The sequence below is a fragment of the Cibotium barometz genome, chromosome 56 (assembly GCF_041138505.1).
Source record: "Cibotium barometz isolate CiBa-2024 chromosome 56, ASM4113850v1, whole genome shotgun sequence".
NCBI lineage: Eukaryota > Viridiplantae > Streptophyta > Polypodiopsida > Cyatheales > Cibotiaceae > Cibotium > Cibotium barometz.
In genome coordinates, this window is record NC_141101.1 from 17,271,676 (window position 1) to 17,299,211 (window position 27,536).

Genomic DNA, 27,536 nt, shown 5'->3' on the forward strand with positions numbered 1-27,536 from the left:
TCTGTTTGAATTTTTGTTTCAGGGGAAACTATTTTAGACACTAGGAGGATTTTTATATCCAAAAATATCTCAATTTTGAATTACCTCCCTCCAGACATTTTCTCTCTCCAGGCTAAAATAGGGTAAAACAGGATCTTTCTTTTATTTGAGAGAGGGGAATAGTTATAAGATCAGAAGGGGAGGTACTTACACCTGCACAGCTCAAAATCTGGAGGGAGGAATCTTACACATTTGCACTAGTTAGACCATCTAACTTACCTGGAAAAAGTGTTTGAGAGCTATCGATTGTATCGCATATCCTTGAACCCTTCAAAATGCCAATTTTGGGTAAAGCACGGGGTTATACTGGGGCACATTGTGTCCAAAAATGGGATCTCCATTGATTATAGTAGGGTAAAACTCATGTTAGATCTACCACCACCCACAAATTACAAGGGGGTATGATAGTTCATGGGGCATGTTGGCTATTACCGTAGGTTTAACATCTTCTATGCTGATATCATACGATTAACATACTCTGAGCGACCAAAAACCGAGCAAGAAGCATCTCTGAGAGAGTGCAAAAAATTTTGGCGAGTGAATTTACCAATGATGATATTAAAACATACATTTTCTGTGTTAAATACAAGAAGCCACCAAAGCTCAACTTTCTCACATGCAAGCATCCAAAAATATTATCTCTTTGGCTTCATTGTCACCCTTGACCTATGCAAGCTAGAAATATATCTGAGTTACATGTCAAAAATGGAATGCAAAACGATCAAACAAACAAACCTACATCCAACACTACAATAGAACTCTCACTTGCCTTCATATTCCTCCCAAGTCCTTAGAGAAGCAACACTAAAATAGAACGCTCACCTGCTTCTAGAGTCCTCATAGAAGCAATCTTGTACAGCTCCATATTAGTGAGAGATTCATTACAAGTAATAAAAAATCTACTGCTATGGAACGCCTTAAAACAAGCTACATTCGACCTTAATACTCTCTATGCATAAATAGTCTATGATTATTTCAAAAGGATCAAATCATGGACAAATAGCCAAAACCCAAAACTTACATCCATCCAACACCATAAAGTTGGATTCATTTGTCCTAATTATCCTTCCCCACCATAGGGGATTATGAAGTCAAATCTAGCATCAAGAAACAGTGTGAGACCTACATCCTGATAGGGCTTGGAATAGCTTAACCTTAAACAGAGCAGTCTGATGCATAAAGGAATGAGTCTGTGCATCTAAATTGAGCACCTACAGGAACACAAAGTACATGTGTTTACAAGGTACATAAGTAAGGTGTTTGCTCTCCCGCTTTTGAAAATCCTCACAAGTGCAACAAGGGAGCTCTGAAATCATGGCCAAATAGTTTGCATCGTTGGTTCGTGGCCCCTTTGTGCTAACACAAAATATGTGTGACTTCCCAGAAGGATTGAGCAATTTCCCACACCTCATTTTGCTCTCCGGCAATAATCCAAAACACGTGACCATGCTATGCAGTTCAGTTCTTCAAATAGCCCACATGGTCTTGTTGACATCTGCCTCCACAATGTCCATACTGAATTGTCTTTGTGGCACATGTGGACCCACTTTTGCTAATTGTTAGCAAATGTTAGAACATTATGAGAAAAATGAAGGATGTTTCTCATAATATTCTTGAGAGTGATCCTTCATTCACCAAATGAAGGATGGTACTCATAATATTTAATTGACCATTTTAATATTTGCTAATTTGTATTCAAGTGAACAACCAAAAGAGAGTCACATAAATGACACCACTAATTTTCGAGTATATTTGCTAGTTCGTATTCAATAGAATAACCAAAAACAGAGTCACAGAAAGGACACCACTCGATATGAAAGAGAAGAAGCTAAAAAAAGGACTAATGGGAACGTCAGGGTAGTATAAAAGCTCCACCCCAAATCTAGCCAAAAACTACCAAAAGAAGTCAAAGAGGGACAGTCAAATCTCACTAGTCAATCATCATAGGGTTCTCATGAGTGTTTATTTTGGACTACCACTTTGAGAGATTTATTTGGTCCTATCAATTGTACCCACCAATGCTATATTGAATTCCATACTTACCACTAGCTTGGACACCTAGGTATTTGGATAAATCCTTATTTCTTTCCCTCTATTCTAAGCTGCACTTGGTCTTTGCTTTACGATCACTATAGCTCTAAGCTAAGGCGAATAATTTTTTTTTTGGAGATATATAGCCAAAGGTTGTGTCCCTCCCCAAAATGTTTATCCTCATATTCAAGGCTTATTTCCTAGTATTTACATATAACATTCATATGTTCCCTTTGAAAATCCATACATGAAAATGTCGGTAGTGATGAAATATTTTGCATGTGAAAAGCACCACCACTAATATCTCCTTCAAAGCATGAAGGTTATAAATTTTGAAAATTACAGATGCACATATGTTGGAATTAGGGTTGCAGAAAAGCACACAAAGCTTGGAGAAGAAGAAGCAAGAATGCACACAACACACAATGTATTAGATTGTGTCAACGTACAAAAGATAAGTTAGCCCTAGAATGATGGGCGTATATACAAGCCGGGGAAAAAAACCTCCTAAAGAGGAAAAAAATGCCTCGGCGGTCCTAAGTGTATTCACACACATCACTGCTTATATATATGGCAACAAATCCCCCCTGGGAGTGATGGTGTGAATGAGAGCTGGAACTCATGTATAGGGAAGTGCCATGCCCGAAGTAGATCAGTCCACAAAGGGGAGCAAGCCCAAATCTTTGCGGAAAGCTTCGAACTTCTCATGAGGAAGCGCCTTTGTGAAAAGATCGGCAAGGTTGTCCTGTGTTGGCACATAGGCCAAGCTGATCTCTCCTGTTGAGAGTCTCTCCCTGACATACTGATAATGCATCTCAATGTGCTTTGTGCGAGCATGAAAAACTGGGTTTCTCGCAACTACCAATGCGCTCTGACTGCTGTCAGTGTAGATAGAGGTGGCAGACTCCTGTCCAACACCCAAGTCAGCCACCATAAGCTGTCTGAGCCACACACACTCAACCGTAGCTCTATGAAAGCTGCCCTGTATACTCAGCTTCACAACTAGAAGTGGCCACAGTAGGTTGCTTCTTGTTCAACCAAGATATGCATGAGCTACCGAGCATGAAACAAAAACCACTTGTGGACACTCTTGTGTCATAGCAACCAGCCCAATTTGAGTCCGAAAAAGCATGTAAATCTGGCGACAACGATCCCCCCTTAGGATAAAACAACCCAAGATGTATGGTGCCACTCAAGTAGCGAAAGATGCGTCTAACTGCCTTTCAATGCTGAGACCCTGGGCTATGCATAAACCTGCTCACCTGTGAGACTGCAAACTGAATGTCCGGCCTCGTAATGCATACATAGATGAGGCATCCAACAGCTGTCTGATAGAGTGTGACATCAAAGTGATCTCCAGCATCATGAAGACTCAACTTCAAACCTGTCTCCATTGGAGTAGCAATAGGCTTACAGTCTTCAAGGCCAAATCTCCGCATCAATGTCTCAATATACTTTGTCTAACACAAAGCAATACCTCCATCACACTGCTTAAATTGTATCCCCAAATAATGATGCAAATGCCCCAAATCTGACATCTCAAAAGAAGCATTCAAATCAGCCTTAAAATCAGCAATATGACTCTCATTTGGTCCTGTGAGCAGCATGTCATTGACATAGAGAGCAATGATTAGATGTACCATCATCCACATGTTTAACATACAAAGTGCTTTCTGTTGGACTATTCTGAAAACCATGTGCAGTCAAATATGCATGTATCTTTTCATACCAAGCTCGTGGAGCTTACTTTAAACCATATAAAGCCTTTTTCAACCTGTACACTTTGTTTTCCTGCCCTCTTTGAACAAAACCACGAGGCTGCGATACATACACCTCCTCATGCAAATCTCCATTCAAGAATGCAGTCTTTATGTCCAACTGATGTACATTCCAACCATTATATGAGCTGCCAATGCACAAATTCTATGAATGGTAGTCATACGACAAGTTGAAGCAAAGGTCTCATCAAAATCAATGCCCTTTTCTTGAGCATAACCCTTTGCAACAAGTCTAGCCTTATAGCGATCAACACTGCCATCTGGCTTTCGTTTCAACTTAAAAACCCACTTACATCCACCAATGGCCTTTTTACCAATAGAAAAATCACACAAAGACCATGTACCATTCTTCATTATAGCATCATATTCACTTTGCATTGCAGCCAACCAATTTTCTGATTTTTGTGCCTCATCAAATGAAAGAGGTTCTTCCTCTTCACACATACTAGACACAGCCAAAGCATAACAATCTGATGCATAAGAGGCATGCTAAAAACCTGAACGAGTACGACCAGATATAGGTGCATCAATTTTACTATCACGCAAAGTTTGCACCATCCATTTAGGCATACATCTAGCCTGCTCATTTGCAGCCCTATCCTCATGAATTACATCCTGTAAATCTGCATCAGAAATAGGGTGATCTATGATGTCGTTTGAAATCTGCATAGGCTGAATATTTACCTCATTAGGACTTACATTTGAATTCCCACCTGTAAATAGAGGCAACAACGTATCAAATACATCCCGTGAGCTCACACCTGTCTCTTTAGTACATGATAACAAAGGCTGCACAGCATCTTCCACAAAAACAACATCTCGACTAATCAAGATATGCTTTGACTGCGGATGATACAATCTGTAACCCTTGCTCTCAGCACTATAACCAACAAAAATGCATTTGACAGCCTTATCATCCAATTTTTTGCGTTGTTGCATAGGCACTAAAGCATAGGCCAAGCAACCAAAGACACGCAAGTGACCAATAGAAGGCCTCCTGCCATGCCAAGCTTCGTATGGAGTAATAGACTGCAAGGCCTTAGTGGGACACCTGCATCTGCAACACACATGACAGCCTCAAACCAAAACGTATATGGCAAAGCTTGGCTCTTGACCATACATTATGCCATCTCCATAAGTGACCTGTTTTTCCTCTTAGCAACACCATTTTGCTGAGGGGTGTATGGCACTGTACATTGGTGTTTTATCCCACGACTAGCCAGAAATGCATCAAACTCTTTAGACATGTACTCCCCCCCTCGATCAGAACAAAGGGTGCCCACAGTACAATCGAATACATTTTCAACCATAAGCATAAACTGTTTGAAGCACAAAAATACTTCGTACTTTGCCTTCAGTGGATATACCCATGCATGCCTTGAGTAATCATCAATGAAAGTCACGAAGTACAAGTGTTTACCAAATGGCGGAGTTTGCATAGGCCCACATACATCACTATGTACAAGTTGCAATTTACGAGTGGCCTGCACAGAACCATCTTTTGGAAACGCAGAACGCTGCATTTTGCCCAAAATACAGCCTTCACAAACATGTTTCAATGGTGCCTCAAGAGGGGGCAATGAAGCAACCATATCAAATTTCTGCAAACGCAGCAAACTAGCAAAGTTCAGATGAGCAAAACGAGCATGCCATAGTTTTGCATCTGAAACTGCCTTTTCATTAGAAACTGCATTTGCTGAATCTTCCACACACTTGTCATAAGAATTGAGCCTATACAGCCCACGAAACAAGGTGCCAGATACAATAATCGTATCACCAAAAGTCAAATCATGAACAGTATATCTGTCATCCACAAATTTGACAAGTCCAAGTCTAGCAAGCGCAGAGACAGACAATAGATTCTTCTTTATCCCTGGCACATACAAAGCATCTGAAAGTGTGAAAACGCTACCATTTACAGCAGTAAGCATAATTTTACCAATGTCCTTCACTGGGTAAGAAGCATTATTGGCACATGTGATAGTATTCCCATTAGGGACAGCCTCAAGACAAGTGAACATATCACGATGCGAGGTAATGTGCTTTGTAGCACCAGTGTCAAAATACCATACATCAGAGTCAACAGAAACTGCCAAACATGCATCATGTACAGATGGGTCATACTGGCAATACACGCTAAACGCCCATTCTGTATCCTGCACAACATTTGCAGAATCTGCATTTGTAAAAGCATCCGCTATTGTGGCTGCATTTGACTCTTTCTTCTTTGCCTCTTTAGCCTTTAACTTAGGGCAATTCTTAATGACATGATCAGTTGCCTTACAATAGTTGCACCTGATCTTTTTCTTGCCTTTATCAAGAGCCTTCTCAGACTTATTGTTGCTACCTGTGGAAGGAGAAGAAGTTGCAGGCCTATTAATAGGAGAAGAAACAGTGGAAGGGGCTGCCTTACCACTTCTTCTTGTTGGAATTAGGGTTGCAGGAATGCACACACAACTTCAAGAAGATGAGGAAGCTTGAGCACAACACAGTAGTGTATTATGAGTGCCAAAAATGAAAGATCACAAGCCCTAGAAGATCATGGGCGTATATACAATGCACGGGGGAAAAAACCTCCTAGTGAGGGAAAAAGTGCCCCGGCGGTCCTAAGTGTGTTCACACACATCACTACTATAATATGGTAACAAATCCCCCCTGGAGTGATGCGGTGAACAAGAGCTAGCACTCATGTATAGGGAAGTGTCTAGCTATGTGGACGAATCCACAAAAGGGAGTAAGCCCAAAGCTTTGCGAAAAGCTTCGAACTTCTCACGAGGCAGAGCCTTTGTGAAAAGGTCTGCAAGGTTATCCTGTGTTGGCACATAAGCCAAACTGATCTCTCCTGCAGAGAGTCTCTCCCTGACATAATGGTAGTGCACCTCAATGTGCTTCGTACGAGCATGGAACACTGGGTTCCGCGCAACTGCCAATGCGCTCTGACTGTCAGTGAAGATGGTGGTGGCAGATGGCTGCCCAACACCCAAATCAGCCATAAGGCGTCTGAGCCACACACACTCAACCGTAGCTGTGAAAGCTGCCCTGTACTCAGCTTCACAACTAGAAGTGGCCACAGTAGGCTGCTTCTTGCTCAACCATGATATGCATGAGCTTCCAAGCATGAAGCAAAAACCACTCGTGGACACGCGTGTGTCATAACAACCAGCCCAGTCAGAATCTGAAAAAGCATGTAAATCTGGCGGCAATGATCCCCCCTTGGGATAAAACAACCCAAGATGCCGAGTACCACTCAAATAGCGAAAGATACGCTTCACTGCCTGCCAATGCTTAATGCCTGGGCTATGCATAAATCTGCTCACCTGTGAGACTGCAAACTGAATGTCTGGCCTCGTAATGCATACATAAATGAGGCAACCAACAGCTGTCTGATAGAGTGTGACATCAAAGTGATCTCCAGCATCATGAAGACTCAACTTCAAACCTGTCTCCATTGGAGTAGCAATAGGCTTGCAGTCTTCAAGGCCAAATCTCCGCAACAATGTTTCAATATACTTTGTCTGACACAAAGCAATACCTCCATCACACTGCTTAAATTGTATCCCCAAATAATGATGCAAATGCCCCAAATCTGACATCTCAAAAGAGGCATTCAAATCAGCCTTAAAATCAGCAATATGACTCTCATTTGGTCCTGTGAGCAGCATGTCATCGACATAGAGAGCAATGATTAGATGTACACCATCCACACGTTTAACATACAAAGTGCTTTCTGTTGGACTATTCTGAAACCCATGTGCAGTCAAATATGCATGTATTTTTTCATACCAAGCTCATGGAGCTTGCTTTAAACCATATAAAGCCTTTTTTAACCTGCACACTTTGTTTTCCTGCCCTCTTTGAACAAAACCACGAGGCTGCGATACATACACCTCCTCATGCAAATCTCCATTTAAGAACGCAGTCTTTATGTCCAGCTGATGTACATTCCAACCATTATGAGCTGCTAATGCACAGATGCTACGAACAGTGGTCATACGACATGTGGGAGCAAAAGTCTCATCAAAATCAATGCCCTTCTCTTGAGCATAACCTTTTGCAACAAGCCTAGCCTTATGGCGATCCACTGTGCCATCAGGCTTACACTTCAATTTGTATACCCACTTAGTGCCAATGGCCTTCTTGCCAGGGGGCAAGTCACATAAAGACCATGTACCATTCTTCATAATAGCATCGTATTCTGCTTGCATAGCAGCCATCCAATTTTCTGAACTTTGTGCCTCATCAAATGAAACAGGCTCACTTTCATCGCACATACTAGAAACAGCCAATGCATAACAATCTGACGCATAAGAGGCACCATGAGAGCCAGAACGAGTGCGACTAGTCAAAGGGGCATCCAACTTGCTGTCACGCAAAGTCTGCACCAGCCATCTAGGCATATTCCTAGAGCCCTCAATCTCTTGTCTCTCATCGTCAAGTGCATCATGCACATCTGCATCAGATATAGGCTGATCTGTGCCATCATTTAAAACCTGCATAGGCTGAAAAACTGCCTCATGAGGTATTGCACTTGACTGTGCACCACTGAAAAGAGGCAACAATGTATCATAGACATCACGTGAGCTGATATCTGTCTCCTTAGTACATGAAACCAAGGGCTGAACTGCATCTTCCACAAATACAACATCACGGCTAACCAAAATGCGCTTTGTCTGTGGATGATACAAACGATAGCCTTTGCTCTCAGCACTATATCCAACAAAAATACATTTGACAGCTTTGTCATCCAATTTTCTGCGATGTTGCACAGGCACTAATGCATATGCCAGGCAACCAAAAACACGTAAATGGCCAACAGATGGCTTGCGGCCATGCCAAGCCTCATATGGAGTGACAACCTGTAATGCTTTGGTGGGACACCTGTTTAGTACATAAGTGGCACACATGACAGCCTCAAGCCAAAAACCATGTGGTAGACTTTGACTCTTAACCATACATCTTGCCATTTCCATGAGAGACCTGTTTTTTCTCTCAGCCACACCATTTTGCTGTGGTGTATACGGCACTGTACATTGGTGTTTTATCCCACGCTCAGCCAGAAATGCATTAAATTCTGAAGACATATACTCCCCCCCTCGATCTGAACGGAGGGTGCCCATCTTACTTTCTGACACATTTTCAGCCATAACCAAAAACTGTTTAAAGCACAAAAACACTTCGGACTTTGCCTTCAAAGGATATACCCATGCATGCCTGGTAAAATCATCAATGAAAGTCACGAAGTAAAGGTAGTTTCCAAATGATGGAGTTTGCATGGGACCACAAACATCACTGTGAACAAGCTGTAATCTGCGTTCAGCTCTCACTGATCCATCTTTGGGAAAGGAAGCACGCTGCATTTTACCCAATATGCAGCCCTCACAAACATGCTTGACAGGTGCCTCAAGCTTAGGCAAAGAAGACACCATTTCAGATTTCTGCAGGCGCAGCAAACTTGCAAAATTCAGATGACCAAAACGTGCATGCCACAGTTTTGCATTTGAAATAGCCTGCGTATCCATAATAGCACATGCTGAATCCTCTACACATTTGCCATCCATATTGAGCTTATACAGCCCTCGACATAGTGAACCAGATGCTACAATGATGTCACCACAAGAGAGATCATGAACAGTACATCTGTCATCCACAAATTTTATAACCAAACCTGTTTTGGCAAATGCGGAGACTGACAGCAGATTCTTTTTGATCCCTGGCACATACAATGCATCAAAAAGTGTAAAGGTGTTGCCATTTGCAACATTCAGCACAATCTGTCCAACTCCTTCAACGGGATAAGAGGAGTTATTGGCACAAGTGACAGTATTCCCTGTGGGAGCAGACTCAAGGAAAGTGAATAAACTGCGCTGCGAGGTGATATGCTTAGTGGCACCACTGTCAAAGTACCATACATCTGAATCTACTGCAGACATACATGTGTCATGCAAAGATGGGTCATAACTGCACTGCGCATTGAATGCCCATTCTGTATCTAGCACAACATTAGCAGATTCATTGTTAGAAGGAGAGGCATCTGCAACAGCCATACCAGCCTCTTTCTTCTTAGCCTCTTTCGCAGCCAGCTTAGGACACGCTTTGATGACATGATCATTTCCCTTACAGTACTTGCAAAATGTCTTCTGTTTGTCACCCTTCTTCTCATCTTTGTCTTCCTTCTTTGGTTGCGCAGCATTTGCAGATTTCTGCTTACTAGAAGAAAAGCCAGCTTTACCTTTCCCGCTTCTCTGACTAGCAACGAAAGCTTGATCTGCGACACGCATAATATTCCTGTTTTGCCTTGACTGGTCTTCTTGCAGCAAAACAGAAACTAACTCCTCAAATGATAAGGCATTGGGATTGCCTTTCATCATCAAGCGAAGAGTGGAAGCAAAACCCTGATAAGAATCTGGTAGACCATTCAAAACAGTCTGCACAAGTGAACTGTCTGACAGGATTTCATCTGCAGAAATGAGCTGCTCTTTGAAATCCTTGATCTTTGTCAAAAAGCTATCCATAGAATCACCTTCGTTCATATGCTCACTCTCCAACTGTTTTCGGAGATAAGCAACACGAGCCTCATTTCTTGCCTGATACAATGTGGCAAGTACATCCCAAGCATCCTTAGAAGTCCTGCAAGAGCGAATATGTGGGATAATGGTACGTTTGACAGACAGCGCAATCAAGGCATGAGCCTGCGCATCTCTACCATCCCAACGAATCTGCTCTGCTGAAAGTGGTGGTTCTCGAACAGCTGCTACAGCACTTGTGCCTGCACCATCATCAACAGTACCTGTTTCTGATGTGTTTGCAGCATTCCCAGCCACAATAGGACGTGCATCAATACCCTGCACAATGTTCCATAACCCCTTTGCTACCAATACATGTCGCATCATATATGCCCACAATGGATAGTTGGTGCCATCCAACTTATCCTCAGCAGCCAACATGCGGAATACATCATTGTTGTCAGCCATGGCCAATGACTGTACTACTAGATGTAAATGCTGTCTGTAAGAGGAAAACCTGTATAAAATCGACCTGTGCTATGTAGCACAGCCCAAAACAGACGAATGGGCACCTGTCCTGCAGATTTCAATCTTGACAGAAAATCTGCACAGTAGGACGATTTTGCCTGCGCAGTACTTGGAATGCAAAAACGGAGGGCGAAATGACTTCAGATCAAAATTCTGAAATGACCAAGCCCTACGGGCTCTCCCACGGCATATACTAACCTGCTGACGCTCGTGAAACCTCGTCGCAATCGGAGGAGATGAAGCGGCAGGTGCCGGTGATGCTGCCCGGGAGGTGGAAGCCTGCTCTGATACCAATTGTTGGAATTAGGGTTGCAGGAATGCACACACAACTTCAAGAAGATGAGGAAGCTTGAGCACAACACAGTAGTGTATTATGAGTGCCAAAAATGAAAGATCACAAGCCCTAGAAGATCATGGGCGTATATACAATGCACGGGGGAAAAAACCTCCTAGTGAGGGAAAAAGTGCCCCGGCGGTCCTAAGTGTGTTCACACACATCACTACTATAATATGGTAACACTTCTCTGCTGGGCAGCAACAAATGCCTGATCAACTGCACGCTACCTAGCCCTGTTTTGCCTGGACTGCGCTTCTTGCAAGAGCTTGTTAACTAAAGTATCATACTTGACAACATCAGAGGTCTATCCTCAGTGACAAGTCTCCACGTGGAAGCAAAAGTCTGATATGACTCAGGTAAAGCATCAAGAACAGTCTGCACAAGAGAATGATCAGGAATAATCTCACCTGCAAAAATCAACTGTTCCTTGAGATCTTTAATCTTAGCAAGAAAAACATTCATGTCATCATCTTCTTGCATAATCTTCGATTCTAGCTTTTTACGCAGGTAAGAGATTTTTGCCTCATTACGACCTGCATACAAACCAGCTAGAATATCCCAAGCCTGTTTTGCTATTTTAGCTGAACGAATATGTGGGGTGATGTTACGTTTGACAAAAAGTGCAATCAAGGCATGAGCCTGCACATCTTTACCATCCCAACGAGCTTCTTCAGCAGTGTGGGTAAAACAGTAGCAACAGTAGAGCTGCTAGAACTTAAAGCATCCTCAACAGATCCTACATCCACAGAACCTGGATGTACATCCATACCCTGCACAATGTTCCACACTCCTTTTGCAACCAAAATATGCTGCATCATGTATGCCCAAAGTGGGTAGTTACTGTCTCCATCCAGTTCTGGGAGCCGATGCTTGCTCTGATACCAATTGTTGGAATGGTTGCAGGAAAGCACACAAAGCTTGGAGAAGAAGAAGCAAGAATGCACACAACACACAATGTATTAGATTGTGTCAATGTACAAAACCTCCTAAAGAGGAAAAAAGTGCCCCGGTGGTCCTAAGTGTGTTCACACACATCACTGTCTATATATATGGCAACAACATATACAATCCCAAGGACAATTTTAAAACAAGAGTATAGCGGAAGAAGACATTATTCTATTGCATGGATGTAGATACAACATAAAAACAGTGGGTCGTGGTCGTCATCTATTCATGCATCGTCTTCTCGGGGGTGTCCAAAACCAAGATTGGAAGGCGATCACAAGCCACCCAATGAGACCAAAAAGGATTCCCGAAAGAAGGCATTTTTTTTAAAGAGGTTGTGAATATTTTCTTTTAAAAAATACTTAAAAGAAGGCCGCACTAGCACGGTCTCCTTCCAGGCATTTTTTTAAAGAACTTGTGAATAGTAAGGCTCGTTACACATACCCCACCTCCCATGTATGGGCGGGGGAGATTGCCTGCCCCCATGAATTATGGGCGGTGCACCACATCAGCGCATGGGCATGGGCATGGGCAGGCAGGGGTATGGCGATGTGTAATGCGCCTAACTATATGCATATTGTTTATGTGCTGCCATGTTCACCACGATTCTCCAGGGCGGCCTCCTTCTGAGCTTTTTTTTTTTTTTAAAGAACTTGTGAATAGTAACTATATGCCTTAATTAGCATTTGCATTGATTCCAAGGCCTTCACAATACCATCGATCAGGATCATGGACGCCCAGCAATTGTCAAAGAAATTTATACAGAAAAAGTTGCTCTGCACGGCGTTTTTCTTCTGCCCACAATGGCAGCCATGGTTGTCCTCGCCGGCCAAAACTGTTGAAGGAGACGGCGGCCGGCTCCATTGTAAGCTAATCCAAGCGATTAGAGACAATTTTCTAGGTTAGCAGCACAAGGAAAAGCTTGGAGAGACAATTTTCTAGGTTAGCAGCACAAGGAAAAGGGTCACCATCTTCAACGACTCCCCACAATCTCACATGCACGTGCTTACACCGGCTTATAGCCATGATGGGATTATCATGTATAATGGATTATCGCGGCTTAATGATGATTTTAACGAGTTAATCATGTATGGTGTAATGAGTTGATTAAAGTGGTTAATAGAGAACCTACTTAATCATCCCCGTCTTCATTTTATATAAATCGGGTTGCAAATGTCTGTATTTTATTTTTAGTGTGTCGAGTGTTTCTTATTGTCTGCAAAAATAATTGGTTTGTCGAATGTAGCACTTGGATAAGTAAGCCGCTGTTTCCATAATTTGCATATATTTTTTAAAATTAAAACTAAGCTGCCTTAAAAGAACATCCATGCTTTGAAGTAAGCGACAGATCATGATATTCTTCTATCATTGATGTATTTTATTCTAATTGATCATTGATGTATTTTCAAGTTTGGAATATAAGATTTATTATTACCGGATGAGCCAGCATGGCCAAATGAGTGCAGGATGCTAGCTCATCAATATCATTAGTGAATCATCAGTATTATTAGGTATGACTCCTCGGCCAAAGCCTTGGCAATGGCCGTGGTTTTGCCTTGGACATGGCCAAGGATGTTGGGGAGCTGATGACATTTAGCAGAGTTGGGATGAGCACTGGAGGGCTATCAATACCGAGTTTGAAAATGACACATCTGATGACATTGAGCAGAGTTGGGATGAGCATTGGAGGGCTTATGGTCCTGACAGCTCAGCTGACTTCCTCTGATTAGCTATTGAGCCTTATCTGACCCTAGTTGATTTGTTGTTGCTTGCTACGCCCCGCCTCTCCCTCCCGATTCTTTTCTTGCTCCTTCCATCGCCCTCTTCGCACTTTGCTATTCCTCCAAAAAATATTTTTAATTGGATTTAAGTCGGTTACCCACCATTAATTGGTCTTATGGCTTTTGCCATAGCCAATCCATTTTCACCCCCATAGGCCAAGAGAATCATGAATTTTTTGCAAGACGAGCTCACCTCTCTTCAACATGACATTGACATCGAGATCTATAGCACCCTTATGTGAGGGTTTATGGCTCCCACCCCTCTCGCTCACACCACATGCCTCTATTATTCTCCTAACCACATAGAGGTGAGAGGATTGTCTTTTGGAAATCTCTCACTATGTTGATGCCCCAAGCTGACCATTGGATTATTGGTGGGGATTTTTACATGGTTAAGATGTCAATGGATAAAAGATGTGGACATGAGGGCTTGGTGCATCCTCTTGAGAGAGCACCTTGGGAGAGATTTATACTCTCAAACTTGCCCTTCTCCATTTGACTTCAAACTTACCCCTAACCCTTTGGGATTTAATGCAGGATTCGTATTGTTGACACATGTCTACTCTATTTTTGTAATCATTTCAGTGTTTTGAGTATGTTGCATGATTCACCTTTTATGATTGCATGTTGAATTGAGAACTCTTAAATGAAAATACATGTTAATATATTCAAAAGCTATTAGAAGACCTAGTGGGGTGGATGTACGGATGAATCCATCACCTAGAGCACTAATCGTTTTTGCAGTCGCTCGAGTTTGGGGCTTACTCGGTTATGTTCGCTTGGTGTCTTATAACACTCTTGATATCGCTAGACCATTATATAAGCCTTTTATTGTATTTGAATGGACTGAAGAGTGTCAGCAAGCATACAATGAATTAAAGAGGGCATTGTGACCACCAAATTGGGACCTTGTGTTTCATGTGCATATTGCTATTGGGTGTATTTTAGTACAACTGGGGGAGCATAAATTGGATTACCCTATCAACTTCACGAGTGGATAGCTCAATGATGCTAAGATGAATTATATCACAACTGAAAGAGAGGGTCTAGCCATGGTGTATGCAGTGAAGAAGTATAGACACTACTTGTTGGCTAATAAGTTCATCTTCTTTGTGGATCATCAAGCTTTATTGTATCTAGTCAAGAAGCCTTGCATGATGAGCTGAATTACGTGCTTGTTGGTTACTTTTGATGGAGTTTGACTTTACGGTCACAGTAAGGAAAAGATCACAACATGAACTAGTAGACCACATTTCACGGCGAAGCTGTTGATGATGAATTACCGGATGCTAGGAATTGCTGCTATGGAAGGAATTGCCCCCGAAGGACATTTCGCAGGTGAAGTAATTTTGCAAGCTGGGTTATGGTGGCCAACAATGTTTGGTGATGCTATGGAATTCATCAAACACTGTGATGAATATCAACACTTCCATATTCCCCATGGGCAAGACAAAATGCCATTGGTTCCAATCATTGTGCAACAAACCTTTAAGAAATGGGGAATAGATTTCGTGGGACCCATAAGCCTAGCCGCATAACAAACGCAAGCAAGGTACATGATTGTGGCTATGAACTATTTCATAGAATGGGCAAAGGCAAAAGCTACACAAAAAGTAGATGCTCATACAACTACTAAATTTTTATGATGCCTATGGATTATTTAGTGCCCAGCTTGAGGATAGCTATCTAAGAATGCCCAAGGGAGAAGGAGAGAGATTGGTTGAGTTAGAAAAGCTTGATGAGACTCGAGTAATCACTCTACATGGCATGATTCTCTACCGTAAATAGTGATTTGACCACAATTTGAAATATAAGGGGCTACATGAAGGTGACCTAGTAATTATGTATGGGGTTAGTTCTTCCAAGCAAAAAGAACTGAAATACCAAGCATTGGGGCCATTCACAGTTAGCAAAACTAACTCCCTAAGGTGCAGGTTGAATTGAGACAATTGATGGCATTGAGATGCACAACTACATAATAGTAGAAAACTCAATAAATATTTTGGGCCCTTAACCCAAGACATGTTGGAACAAGCCCCAAGGAAAAATCAAGAAAATTTGAGATAAGAAAGATTAAAAAAAGAAGCACACAAGATGAGGCTAAAGCCAAAGTAGCCCAGGCCAAATAAAGTGGATAGACACTCCACATAAACATGGCCACTCGACCCCTCTGATCGAGGATGAGGACCTTGAGATTGAGCTTGTGTTGCTCAGGGTAGGACTTTCTGTGAGAGGAGGCATAACTAATCTCCTCGTAATGTGATCGTCGGGGGACAAGTTACACTCTTATATGAGACCTGGGTGAAGTTTAACAAACTTGAGTTGGAACCCACATTAGCTAAGGTTAAAAGCGTGTATGCAGGAGCCCTAGGAGATTTGGGTTGTTTGAAAGTTAATATTTCCACCAGAAATAATCCTTGCATGTGTAAGACTTTTGGCGTTAGATCGGGAGATGTTGCTCAGGCAAAGCAAGATCTCTGCTGTGAATTATGAAGTTGATTGGGAGCAAAGGACTGCTCACCTAAGAGTAGGAAACTGTAGATACACATGCTGATGTGGAGTACCATAGCAACTTCCCATAATTTTAAAATTGAACCACCACAGTCACCCACAATGCTACAATGCCTTCCAGCACCTAAGGTACCACAAGTGTTCAAGGAAGAGGCAACCCATTGGAACGAATAAGGGCCAGAATTCCACTCCATAGCAAAAGTCTCCCGCGACCCAGCAGCCTCATGTCAAGTGCTATTGGGTTCCCAAAAGGCTATTGAAAGTACAAGGGTACTATGAAGGAAACGTATATAGCTACCCAAGTCACAAAACCTTGTGGCCTAGCCTCAAAGGCTCAAGCCTCATCGGCAACCACTAGCCACCCCAAACACCGCAAACCACTCCACCCACACAAAAAGGGATAACATGAAAGAAAGGCCGCCAACCCAAGTAGACCTCTCTACAACATCAAGTCACAAAACAAGTATGGGTGCCCAAGATAGGATCCAATTCAAAACTGAATCTCACCAAATCAATTAGCGAGACCAAGCCTCATTGGAAATGGAGAGGAAGTCTGTAAATGTTGAAAATGCAACTGGGAAGCCACAAGAACCTTCCCAATAAGACATCGCAAAAGATGCCAGGCAATTTGAGGTAAAATAGGTTAATTATCCAACTCCTTGCCTCAAGGGCAAAGCTGTACTAGTCAACAATCAAGAACAGAAACCCACGACAGAGCTCCCACCAGAGCCTACTATAGATTCGATGGGCTAGCTAATTCAATAGATGGAGAAAGAGCTACTATGTTCCACCGAGATAAATTGTAGAAGTTACTTCAGCATGCTCCCTCTACATCCAGAGCTTCATCCAGATATTCTTGGAGTATCTAGCCCGAAATGGCCATGTCTTCACACAAAAAGCCCCAGAGGACTAACAAATTCCATACTCTTTCTTCCTATCTCACCACTATGATTATGTAGAATCACGTCAACTAACTTCTTCCTATCATCATCATGGAGGAGGGCCACAATCAGTTACCCCATGGTTTGAAAGTCCCATCTAGCCCCTTATTGGCCAACTCTCCACTATATTGAAATCATGATTCTCAAAAAATTATACCCTGCATAATCATGCCTCATAAAATGATATGAAAATCATCACTATAGAATCATGGTAAGGATATAGGCCTACATATCATAGAATCGCGTCCATCTTGGCAATATCACTTGGTGTGATTCATGATAATCATGGTCGTATTAACATGACCGTTGACGTGATCACACGCCGACTATTTATGCGTGATCATGGCTCAAATCCCAAGACCAATAAAAATGTGCCACGTGTTCACAACATAATGCACCTAGCCATCGTGATCCCCTTGGCCATAAATAGTCTATTTTTTCATTGCATGCACACTTTTCCAAATTCTTTCTCTTCGTTTTCATTCTTTTTGTGGAGCTCTCCATCACCGTGTGCTGCTCCATTTATCTCTCCCTATCTGCACTCTTGCTCACCACCAGCACCTCACAACTCAGGTAGGACTCATGTTCCTTTGCCTTTTTTGGGTTGGTTACTTTCTTTTAAAAATACACAGTAGGTGTTTTCATGATAATGATTTTCAAATCTTTTCATACGCTTTCACATGCTGATATCAAGGTCTATCAAATCTTCTCTATCCTCATATAAAGGTCCATAATCTCTAAAACACTTTCCTACACCAACCCCGGCCTATCGTGATTTTTCTTTCTGCAAAATCATGGCATCCATTTCATGTGACTACAAAATCACGTCATACTGTGCGAAACTTGACAATTACACATCCCCCTCACACATTCAACTCCCCAATGTCAACTTCTGAGGGTAAATTTAACTTCTTAGAAACCATGATTCCATTAAAGGAATGATGTTTAACATGCCATGATTTTGCAGTCTATGGAATTGACTATGAATCCAGAGAATTGTTTTCCCCTCCCAACTGTACCTACACATTCTAACTTCTAACATCTAACAAGGGCTCATGTGATCCTACTAGTCAGTTGACTGATTCCATTACCTTTTTCAACTTCATGCCAGGGAAGGAGAAATCCCCCAATCCCTTGTACAAGGACCTAGGATCTCCATCTTCCTTGGGAGGAGATGGCAGGACCTCAAGGAAGAAGTCCAAAGGAAAAACAAAGTAGAAAGGGAATTACCTTGGCCCATTGATGAACACTTGCCAAGGCACCATCATCTCCCATTCAGAGATAGTGAACAACCAAAAAGTCTACTTCTAGTACCACTCTCCTAGCTACATGTAGTTGGTGAATGATGTAGAGGTTGCTAAAAAGTCAGTGTTGATCACCGATCAGCTAATTCGTGAGGCCCACCACCCAAAAGAAAGCATCCAAAAGGTCGGATTTCTCTGACATATGCCCACCCATTCACGTCAACAACAATGGGGCATAGTTTATAGCATTCAAAGACCGCCAGCTAGAGAAAGCCTATGGGTTGCCTATGGGTTGCCTCAATTATCATGCAAGTCAAACCAACTGGCTAGTACAAAATGCATCCACATGCACAAGGTTTACCGACTACATCATGCTCCACAAGGACTTTACCCACCACCATTACCTCGTCAAACGTGCTTAACCCATACCTCCTGACCAAAATAGTGAGCTACACCGATGGAGTTCTGCTGCCAGATGCCTTGCTAGAAGAATCAGAGCTGGTGGCGACTGCATTGGAAGTTCTATAATAGGAATTAGCAAAAGGCTCCACTGTCTTGGCCGACACAAGTCATCTGGTGATGCAGTTAGATGTTAGCTCACTTGATAAGCTGCCCCCAAAGAAAAGGGTGAAGAGAATGCCTCACTGACCCCTCTCGGTTTCCTCGACTACTTCGACACACACCCTGACTGTCGAAACTTCTAGCATGCCACCTCCAGCTTCTCCAACTCCCACTATCCCTAATTCGTAGGAGATTTCTAGGCCCATTGTACTTTCATAGGGACCCGTAGTAACCCTCGAGGCCCAAACCTAGCCCCCAAGCCTCTCTTTGCCGCCCCACCACCAAATATCTTTTATGCCCCCAAGAGAGTTAGCTAACCCCTTTGAGCTAGAAGATCTCATAGCCCGAGTTCAAACCCATGCATCCATCCTCTTTTAAAAGGCACTCAAGAGAACCCATCCCACTGAGCTGGGAGGAAGCAGTTGGCATTGCAGCAAAAATGCAGCAGACAAAAGCATCCCAAAGCAGTGGGGAGCAGTACAAGCTTCTATATGCAACTGCAACAGAGATGGATATGCCAGGCCAAGTGAGTGATAATGCATGAATTGGAAAGGGAATGTTGCACTGCTTGAAGCCAAAGTATACAAGTTTTGAATAATACATGAAGTAGGAGGAATGTGAGGACTATGAAATGTAGTCCTACATTTCAAACCTCAATATCCTCTCCGCCCAAATGATGGAGCGTAATTTTCACACGTAGGCCTCAGAAAAAAGCTCTTGAAGAAGCATGCCAGAGTCACAACAAAGTTGAATGCGCGCTTGATGGAGGAGATGGACTAGCTCACCAAGGATGCAGAGGAGAAGCAAAAATGCATCCTCGAGCCTAATGCCAAGCAAGTCCAAGAGTCACTGCAACAACTCGAAGGCCATAAACAAGAAACCAAGGATACACAGGCTCACACCATGCAACTTCAAATCCAAGTAGAAGACATGGAGGAGAGGCACCAAGCCGAAGTATCTAAAATACAGTCCCAAGCATGCAATCAAGAGATGGATCTTCAAAACCAACTCTTAAATGCACTATGATTGCCAAGCTTTGAAGAATCGGGTGGAAGAGAAAGAATTGGAAGCCACAGAAGTAGGATTGAGGGCTCACTTAAATGTGGTAGAAGGGCAACTAGAGAAAAGCAAAGACATCTATGAGATAAGCTGTCAAATTATGATATTCAAGTCGCAGGCCTCAAAGCCACAGTGCATGAGTTGCAAACCGAGAAGGTAACCATGTTGGCTAGCCACCAACAGGTTATCTCACATCTGAACGAGAAAATCATGGATGCCCATGCCATTGCTAGGCTACAAGCCGAGTATAGAAAGCTCCAGACTGAGAAGGCCGACCTCATCTCCCAGGTCCTCCAACTCCAAGAAGCTTGCCAACAAAGGGAGCTCCAAACTACAGACTCAGGAGGCTTGCTTGACGGCACTTCAATAATTGTGGGCCAATCGGAGAACATGCCATGTGCGAAGGTCCAAAGACGACAATACTTACAGTAAGCTGTGGATAGAGCAACCCCCCTAGCTGACCTTCAAGTGGTTCCCTGTGCCCCTCAACAAACTTTCTCTTTATTTTTTGCTTCATTGACCCTCTTTATTTGCTAATATAGCATTAACCTAACTGAGGAACTAACTTAGGGGGACCTTGCACTAGTTTTTCAAAATACTACGTGCTATGCGGACCCCACTATAATTATGTATCTTTACAGGGACCCTCAAACTTCAAGAGGTGTAATCTATGTATATATATCCTTTACACCCTATAGTCCTTAATTTTCGCTCTTGGTGCAGGGTGCTGATTTTTAATGAAGGCGAGGAACCGATTGATCTAATGCTACCATTTCTTCCTAGCTCTTATGTAGCTCTCCTTCCTAAATTACAAGACAGTTTAACGAGGATGCTCACTCACAACTAGGTAGACGCTTGGGACACCCACCAGCACCTCCTCTTACATAATAGTAAAATATATAATCCCTATGATATCCTTTACCTTTTTGACATAATTTGTGCGCATTTACAAACCTGATTAACAAGCGTAATCTATGATTTTGCACAAGTGCACATAGACTATCCCACATTCCCTAAGGAAGAAGATATACATGGTGTACATGATTTATTCATCACCAAGAAGCCACCGCCACCTTCAACGATAGGGATGGGGATAAGAGGGATAATGTAGAGGACAACACCTACCAGGTGTTTAGTCCTGTAACTTCTTATCTATCTACTCTAAATTAAAAAATAAAAAATACAGAGGACCCCAATGCACCACTAACTGAGAGAGATTTTCGTGACACCTCTTTACATTTTCCAGCTAACCCTCTTGCCCCCAAGGTGCCACTGGATGGCTAACCAAAGGTGGAAGCTAATCCCTTGCTCTAAGACCAAGACGTGGTGGATTCTACTCTAGATCCCATCTTGGATCTGAAACCTCACCTAATGTGCCAGGCCCTCATGCAAATAACACCCTTTGACCCAACAACACCTCTCCAAGCTGAAGCGTATGCCAAAGGGGTGTAGTCTTCGAATGTCTCCTACCCTTTAGTGGGTGACATGCCAGAGGACAGAGAGCTGAGGCATGTGGTGTACCAGAGAGCTTATGTTCTAACGTCGCCCATGACTCAAGACTCATCAACCTGTGTGGCTGGTGGATTTGCTCGAGATCCAAATTGTCGCTTACATGATCGCCCATACAAGCGGTAGAGCCACAAGCATTCAGTAGAGTCATAGGGAGGCTACGAAGAAATTCAAGTGGAGGCTGACGGCCAGGTCACCCTTGCAAACTTTGGTATTCCACCCAGCCTAGAGATTGCCTTTCCTTTCCATCAAGGAATATGCTGACATCTACATGGTATCTCCAAGGCATCTACTAGTGGATCCCCTGTACATGCCCATCAAAAGAAGATTCACACCCAAGAGTTCCAAGAAAGGCGTGTTAGTGAGTCGCATTTTGTCTACAATTTTCCATACTTCGAGCGTAGCACCTTGGAGTCCCTTAACAAGTAGTGCCAGTTTATGCTCACCACAATCCATGCATGACAGGTCATCCCTGATCTAGTCATTGTAGCTACGGTGAGATTTTTAAAACTCATAATACTTCTCATGGACATTCAGGACAACTACGTCCACAACTATAACATGGAAGGTATGCGCTTCAACCTCAACAAATGGACCCTCCAATAGTGGGCATAATGTATTACTATCACCGTCTCCGTCCTTCCCTGTTATATGCACACAATATTTGAAAACATGATCGACACCAACTTCTAGTGGTCATTGTACTTTTTGCGCCGTACACTACATGTATTATAGACACGAAAGGGCCGCTACAAAGAATACTTGGGACACCAAGCCCTTTGGCGACAATGATTCAAAGGACGGAATCTACATCAAGTAGCGGGGATGTTAACCCGATTTTGGGATTAATCTAGCATCTCTCCATTACACATGAGAGAGAGCATAATAAGTGTCATGTAACGGCACTCTTAAGGTTGTACTTATGAGAATAGGTGGCTACGTCACAAACCATGTAATTTGTAACCATTGAGTCCATCTTTTATTAAGTTTTAAGTGCCTAAGTGTGCATAAGGACCGGATGTATAAATAACACTTTTCTCATAATGAAAGACAATTTCCCTTTGTGCCAATTGAGTTTGTGTTCTGCATGGAGAGTCTTTCATAATCGTGGGATGAGGGAGTTCACATTGCATTCTAGATCTTGAATATGAATGTCACCAAAGTAGTCCTATCCATGACTCTACATCATGCATGATATTAACAAGTTATCGGTTCTACATTTGAGGATTTTCAGACGTGATTCCTTTGTGCACATACTAGACTTCTAAAGAACCAAGTTTTCCCTAAGTAGCCATGACTATATCTCTTGGAATACAATGTGTATCCCAATCTAGGAACCTAATGTGAAAAAGATCATCCTAAGTTCAGAAGTGGTATTTTCGGACAAGTCACATAAAAGCTTTCTTCCATTGTAGTAGTGACAATCAAGGATATTATCACCCAAGCAACCCTCTACCTTCATCTTTTGGGAAGCTATCAAGCAAGATGATGTTCAAAGCTCGATTAAAAGAACATCCCTAACACTAGGAGTGGAGAGCTTACATTGGATGGTGTCCATGTGGACAAACCATGACTCCATTCTCAAGATTGGCCAAAGAAACACAAGTTTATTAAAACAAAGTGAGTATAAAAAACCAAGTACAAGTTTGTCACTTTGGTTTTTAGACTTGTGAATGTTATTGTCATGCTGTTCCTCTGAGTGACCTGCAGAACCACAGCTATTACAAACCCTGAGATCTTTGACACGATGCATGGGTGTCCCCTCTTGGAGATAATAATTAGCCCACATGCAAGAGCCTTCCCTCTCACTGCTCAAGTGATTCAACCATGTGGGAGACTTCCATGCAAACCTGGGCATACCTTTCCCCACATATTAAGGGTAAGTTGAAGCTTCTAGGTTTGAGTAAGAATATTTGCTTAAAGAATGTCTTCCATCACAAACCTTTTAAAAGTTAATGCACAATTGTGCCTGTATCAGTAAACTAACTACGTCCTGGCTTCTTCCATATTTGTTTTTTTCATTATCATTGCCTCGACCTTCTTCCCCTCCTCCGGCATGTTAGCATTTGCAAAGATATTAGACATACAGATATAAGCTCCAGCATCCTTTTCATCCAATTGCACTGCATGGCCAAAGGCCTCTCTTCCAAGCTCCACATTGCCCCACTTTTGACAAGCGCTCAACACAGTATGCCACACCACAAGATTAGGATGGAATGGCATCTCCTTGATTATTGCTACCGCCTTGTCTAATTGGCCTGCACGACCAAGTAGATCAACCATGCAAGTGTGGTGCTCAAGAGTTGGGATGAGGCTATAGTCTTTGCTCATGGCCTTAAAGTACACCTGGCCCTTATCTACTAGACCTGCGTGATTGCATGCATTAAGAACACTAAGAAATGTGACCAGATTTGGCTTTTCACCGTCTCCTATCATTTTGTTAAAGCTAATAAATACATTTTCGCTTTCTCCTACCTGGGCATATCCTGCGATGAGTGCATTCCATGAGAATACATCTCGAGCTGTAAGCTTGTCAAACATTTCTTTAGCTTCAGTAAGCCAGCCATACTTAGCATACATATCAACCAAGTTGCTACCAACCAGGAGGTCTCTTTCCAATCCTGACCTGGCAATTTCTGCATGCAAATCTTGGCCCTTGTCTGTGGCTCCTATGCTGCCACAAGCTTTCAAGCTAAAAACAAATGTGACGGCATTTGGAGAGATGCCATCATGTTGCATCTGATCATAACAGTTGAGGGCTTCCTCACCATGACCATGTTCAGCATATCCTGCAATTAATGCACTCCATGAGCCTACATCTCGAACCAGAAGCTTGTCAAATACTTCCTGTGCTTTTGCAAGAGAGCCACATTTAGCATACATATTGACCAACGTGTTGCCAATGGTAAGATCTCTTTCCAACAACCCCATTCTGGCAATCTCAGCATGTATTTCTCCACCCTTGTCTGTGGCCCCTATGCTGGTACAAGCTTTCAAGGTGCAAACAAAAGTGACAGCATTTGGAGAGACACCCTCAACTTGCATCTTTTCAAAACACTTGAGTGCTTCTTCACCACACCCCTGCTCGGCATATCCTGCAATGAGTGCAGTCCACAAGACTACGTCTCGGACTGGAACCTTGTCAAATACTTCTTGTGCTTTCCCAAGAAAGCCACATTTAGCATACATATCAACCAACGCACTGGCAACAAGAAGATTACTTTGCAACAACCCCTTTCTGGCTACCTCAGCATGTATTTCTTGGCCTTTGTGTATGGCTCCTATGCTACCACAAGCTTTCAAGCTGCAAACAAATGTCACAGCACTTGGAGAGATGCCCTCATATTGCATCAATTCATAACACTTCAATGCTTCCTTACCACACCCATGCTCAGCATATCCTGCTATTAGTGTGGTCCAGGAGACCACATTCCGAACTGAGAACTTGTCAAACACCTCTTGTGCTTTTGCAAGCAAGCCACATTTAGCATACATATCAACCAACGCATTGCCAACAACAAGATCTCTCTTGAGCAACCCTTTTCTATCTATCTCAGTATGTATTTCTCGGCCTTTGTCGGTGGCTCCTATGTTGCCACAAGCTTTCAAGCTGCAAACAAATGTGACAGCGTTGGGAGATATGCCCTCCTGTTGCATCTGTTCAAAACATTTCAGGGCTTCCTCACTACACTCCTGTTCGACATATCCCATGATAAGTGCATTCCAGGAAACTACACCTCGACCAGGAAGCTTGTCAAACAATTCCTGTGCTATTGCAAGCAAGCCACATCTAGCATACATATCCACCAAGGTATTGCCAACAAGGTGGTCTCTTTCCAATCCCTTTCTCGCAATCTCAGCATGTATTTCTTGGGCTTTGTCAATGGCTCCTATGCTGCCACAAGCTTTCAAGATGCAAACAAATGTAAGAGAGCTTGGAGAGAAGCCCTCAAGCTGCATCTGTTCAAAACAGTTAAGTGCTTTTTCACCATGCCCATGTTTTGCATATCCTGCGATAAGTGCAGTCCACAAGATTATGTCTTTAACAGGAAGTTTGTCAAATACTTCTTGGGCTTTAGGGAGCAGTCCAAATTTGCCATACATATCAACCAAGCTACTGCCAACAAGAAGATCTTTTTCCAATCCTTTTCTCGCAACCTCAGCATGAATTTCTTTGCCCTCGTCTGTGGCTCCTATGCTGCCACAAGCTTTCAAGCTGCAAACAAATGTGTGAGCATTTGGAGAGACACCCTCAAGTTGCATCTGTTTGAAACAGTTAAGTGCTTCCTCACCAGGCCCATGTTCAGCATATCCTGCAATTAGTGCGGTCCATGAGACTACATCTCGAACTAGAAGCTTGTCAAAAACCTCCCGTGCTTTTGAAAGTGAGCCACATTTGGCATACATATCAATCAAGGTGCTGCCAATAAAAAGGTCTCTTTCTAACGATCCCTTTCTGGCAATATGAGCATGTATTTCACTCCCTCGTTTCCCATCTTTCAGCTTAGCACAAGCCTTAATTAATGCCACAAAAATATATGCACTAGGATGTACCAAATCCTCCTCTTGCATTTTTTGGTAAAGCATGAGAGCATGATGTGGCTCACCACATTTGATATAACCTGTGATGAGAGAATTCCAGGAACACTCATTGTGATACGCCAAGCTGTTAAAAACCTGCTGGGCGTGGGGCATGCATCCAACTTCCACCAGTATGGTGACAAGGTAATTTCCAAATGATGGATGGGCGTCAAGTCCGCTTTGGCGCATGGAGGCATGCAAGCGGAGGGCATAGGCGCGGTTTTTCGACTTTCTGCCTGTGTGCAAGATGTATGCAAGGTCTTCAGGTGAAGTCAAGGGGGGGATGCCTTCATCCAGAGAAGGGAGGGTCTCTTCTAAGGTAGGCATCTCCCAAACCATGTTGTGGTTCACTTCTTCATGAGCTATGTGCAATCCCTTGATAACAAGAGAGTCGTCTGCTGCTATAATGTCTTTAACCCAACTTGGATTGTACCGGCCATCCATCCATAGGGGCTCCTTGGTAAGCTTGTGCTTGAAATCTGGGGCTCTTGGGTTTGTCTGTTGACACACAAAAAGGGGGATCAATCATCAGCTCCAATATAGTCTTATGCAGCAATCCCGTGCACAAATGGAATGGGCGCACTTACTTTGCTCTTTCGGTTGTCCCACCACTGCGAGGGGTCCCTGAAGTACTCCTTCCATAAGCGCTCCGTGTTTGCTCCTACTTGAGCTATCTGCGGACACGAGACTAAAGTTTCCATGTTCCCTACACTCGTCTTCTGATTTGCGTTCTAAATTGACCCATCTTTCGCCTGCCTCAAATGGCAGCTGCTGTCGTACTACATCATGTGCATGGATTTTACACAAACATACTTACACATAAAATATACGTATGTGTATTTATATGTATGTGTATATATATATATATATATATATATGTATGTACACATAAAATGCACACACATACTTATACATAAATGCACATAAAAATACACGGGTATTTATATGTATGTGTATATATGTATGCATGTATCATAATGTCACTATACACAAAATAGGACTACTATATAAGTTCTTTAACAAGAGTTCTCTACAAGATGGCTTTTGCTTGTGTGTGTGTGTGAGAGAGAGAGAGAGAGAGAGTTTAATTAAGGTCTACAATGACCTATGAGACCAAAAAGATATTGAAAGCATGCAATCTAAAATGTGGGAGATGTATATCGCATCACCCAGTGCTATTATACCAAA

At 42.7% G+C, this 27,536-nt stretch overlaps 1 protein-coding gene across 1 annotated transcript; it reads right to left on the bottom strand.

Annotated features, from left to right (window-relative positions):
- Positions 1-23,354: 23,354 nt before the first annotated feature.
- On the bottom strand, positions 23,355-27,157 carry LOC147606964 (pentatricopeptide repeat-containing protein At2g03380, mitochondrial-like). Its single transcript, XM_086791097.1, has 2 exons — positions 26,936-27,157; positions 23,355-26,846 (listed from the first exon to the last, which is right to left on the bottom strand). Exons 1-2 carry the CDS (start codon positions 27,047-27,049, stop codon positions 23,754-23,756), a joined length of 3,207 nt encoding a protein of 1,068 aa, XP_086647223.1. The 5' UTR covers positions 27,050-27,157; the 3' UTR covers positions 23,355-23,753.
- Positions 27,158-27,536: the final 379 nt, after the last annotated feature.

Bases quoted from the DNA above. Each gene is read 5' to 3' on its own strand.
- LOC147606964 (XM_086791097.1), bottom strand. From the start codon at position 27,049: ATGGAAACTTTAGTCTCGTGTCCGCAGATAGCTCAAGTAGGAGCAAAC. The intron at 26,847-26,935 runs GTAAGTGCGCCC...GTGTGTCAACAG, and splicing joins GGGACAACCGAAAGAGCAAA to ACAAACCCAAGAGCCCCAGA.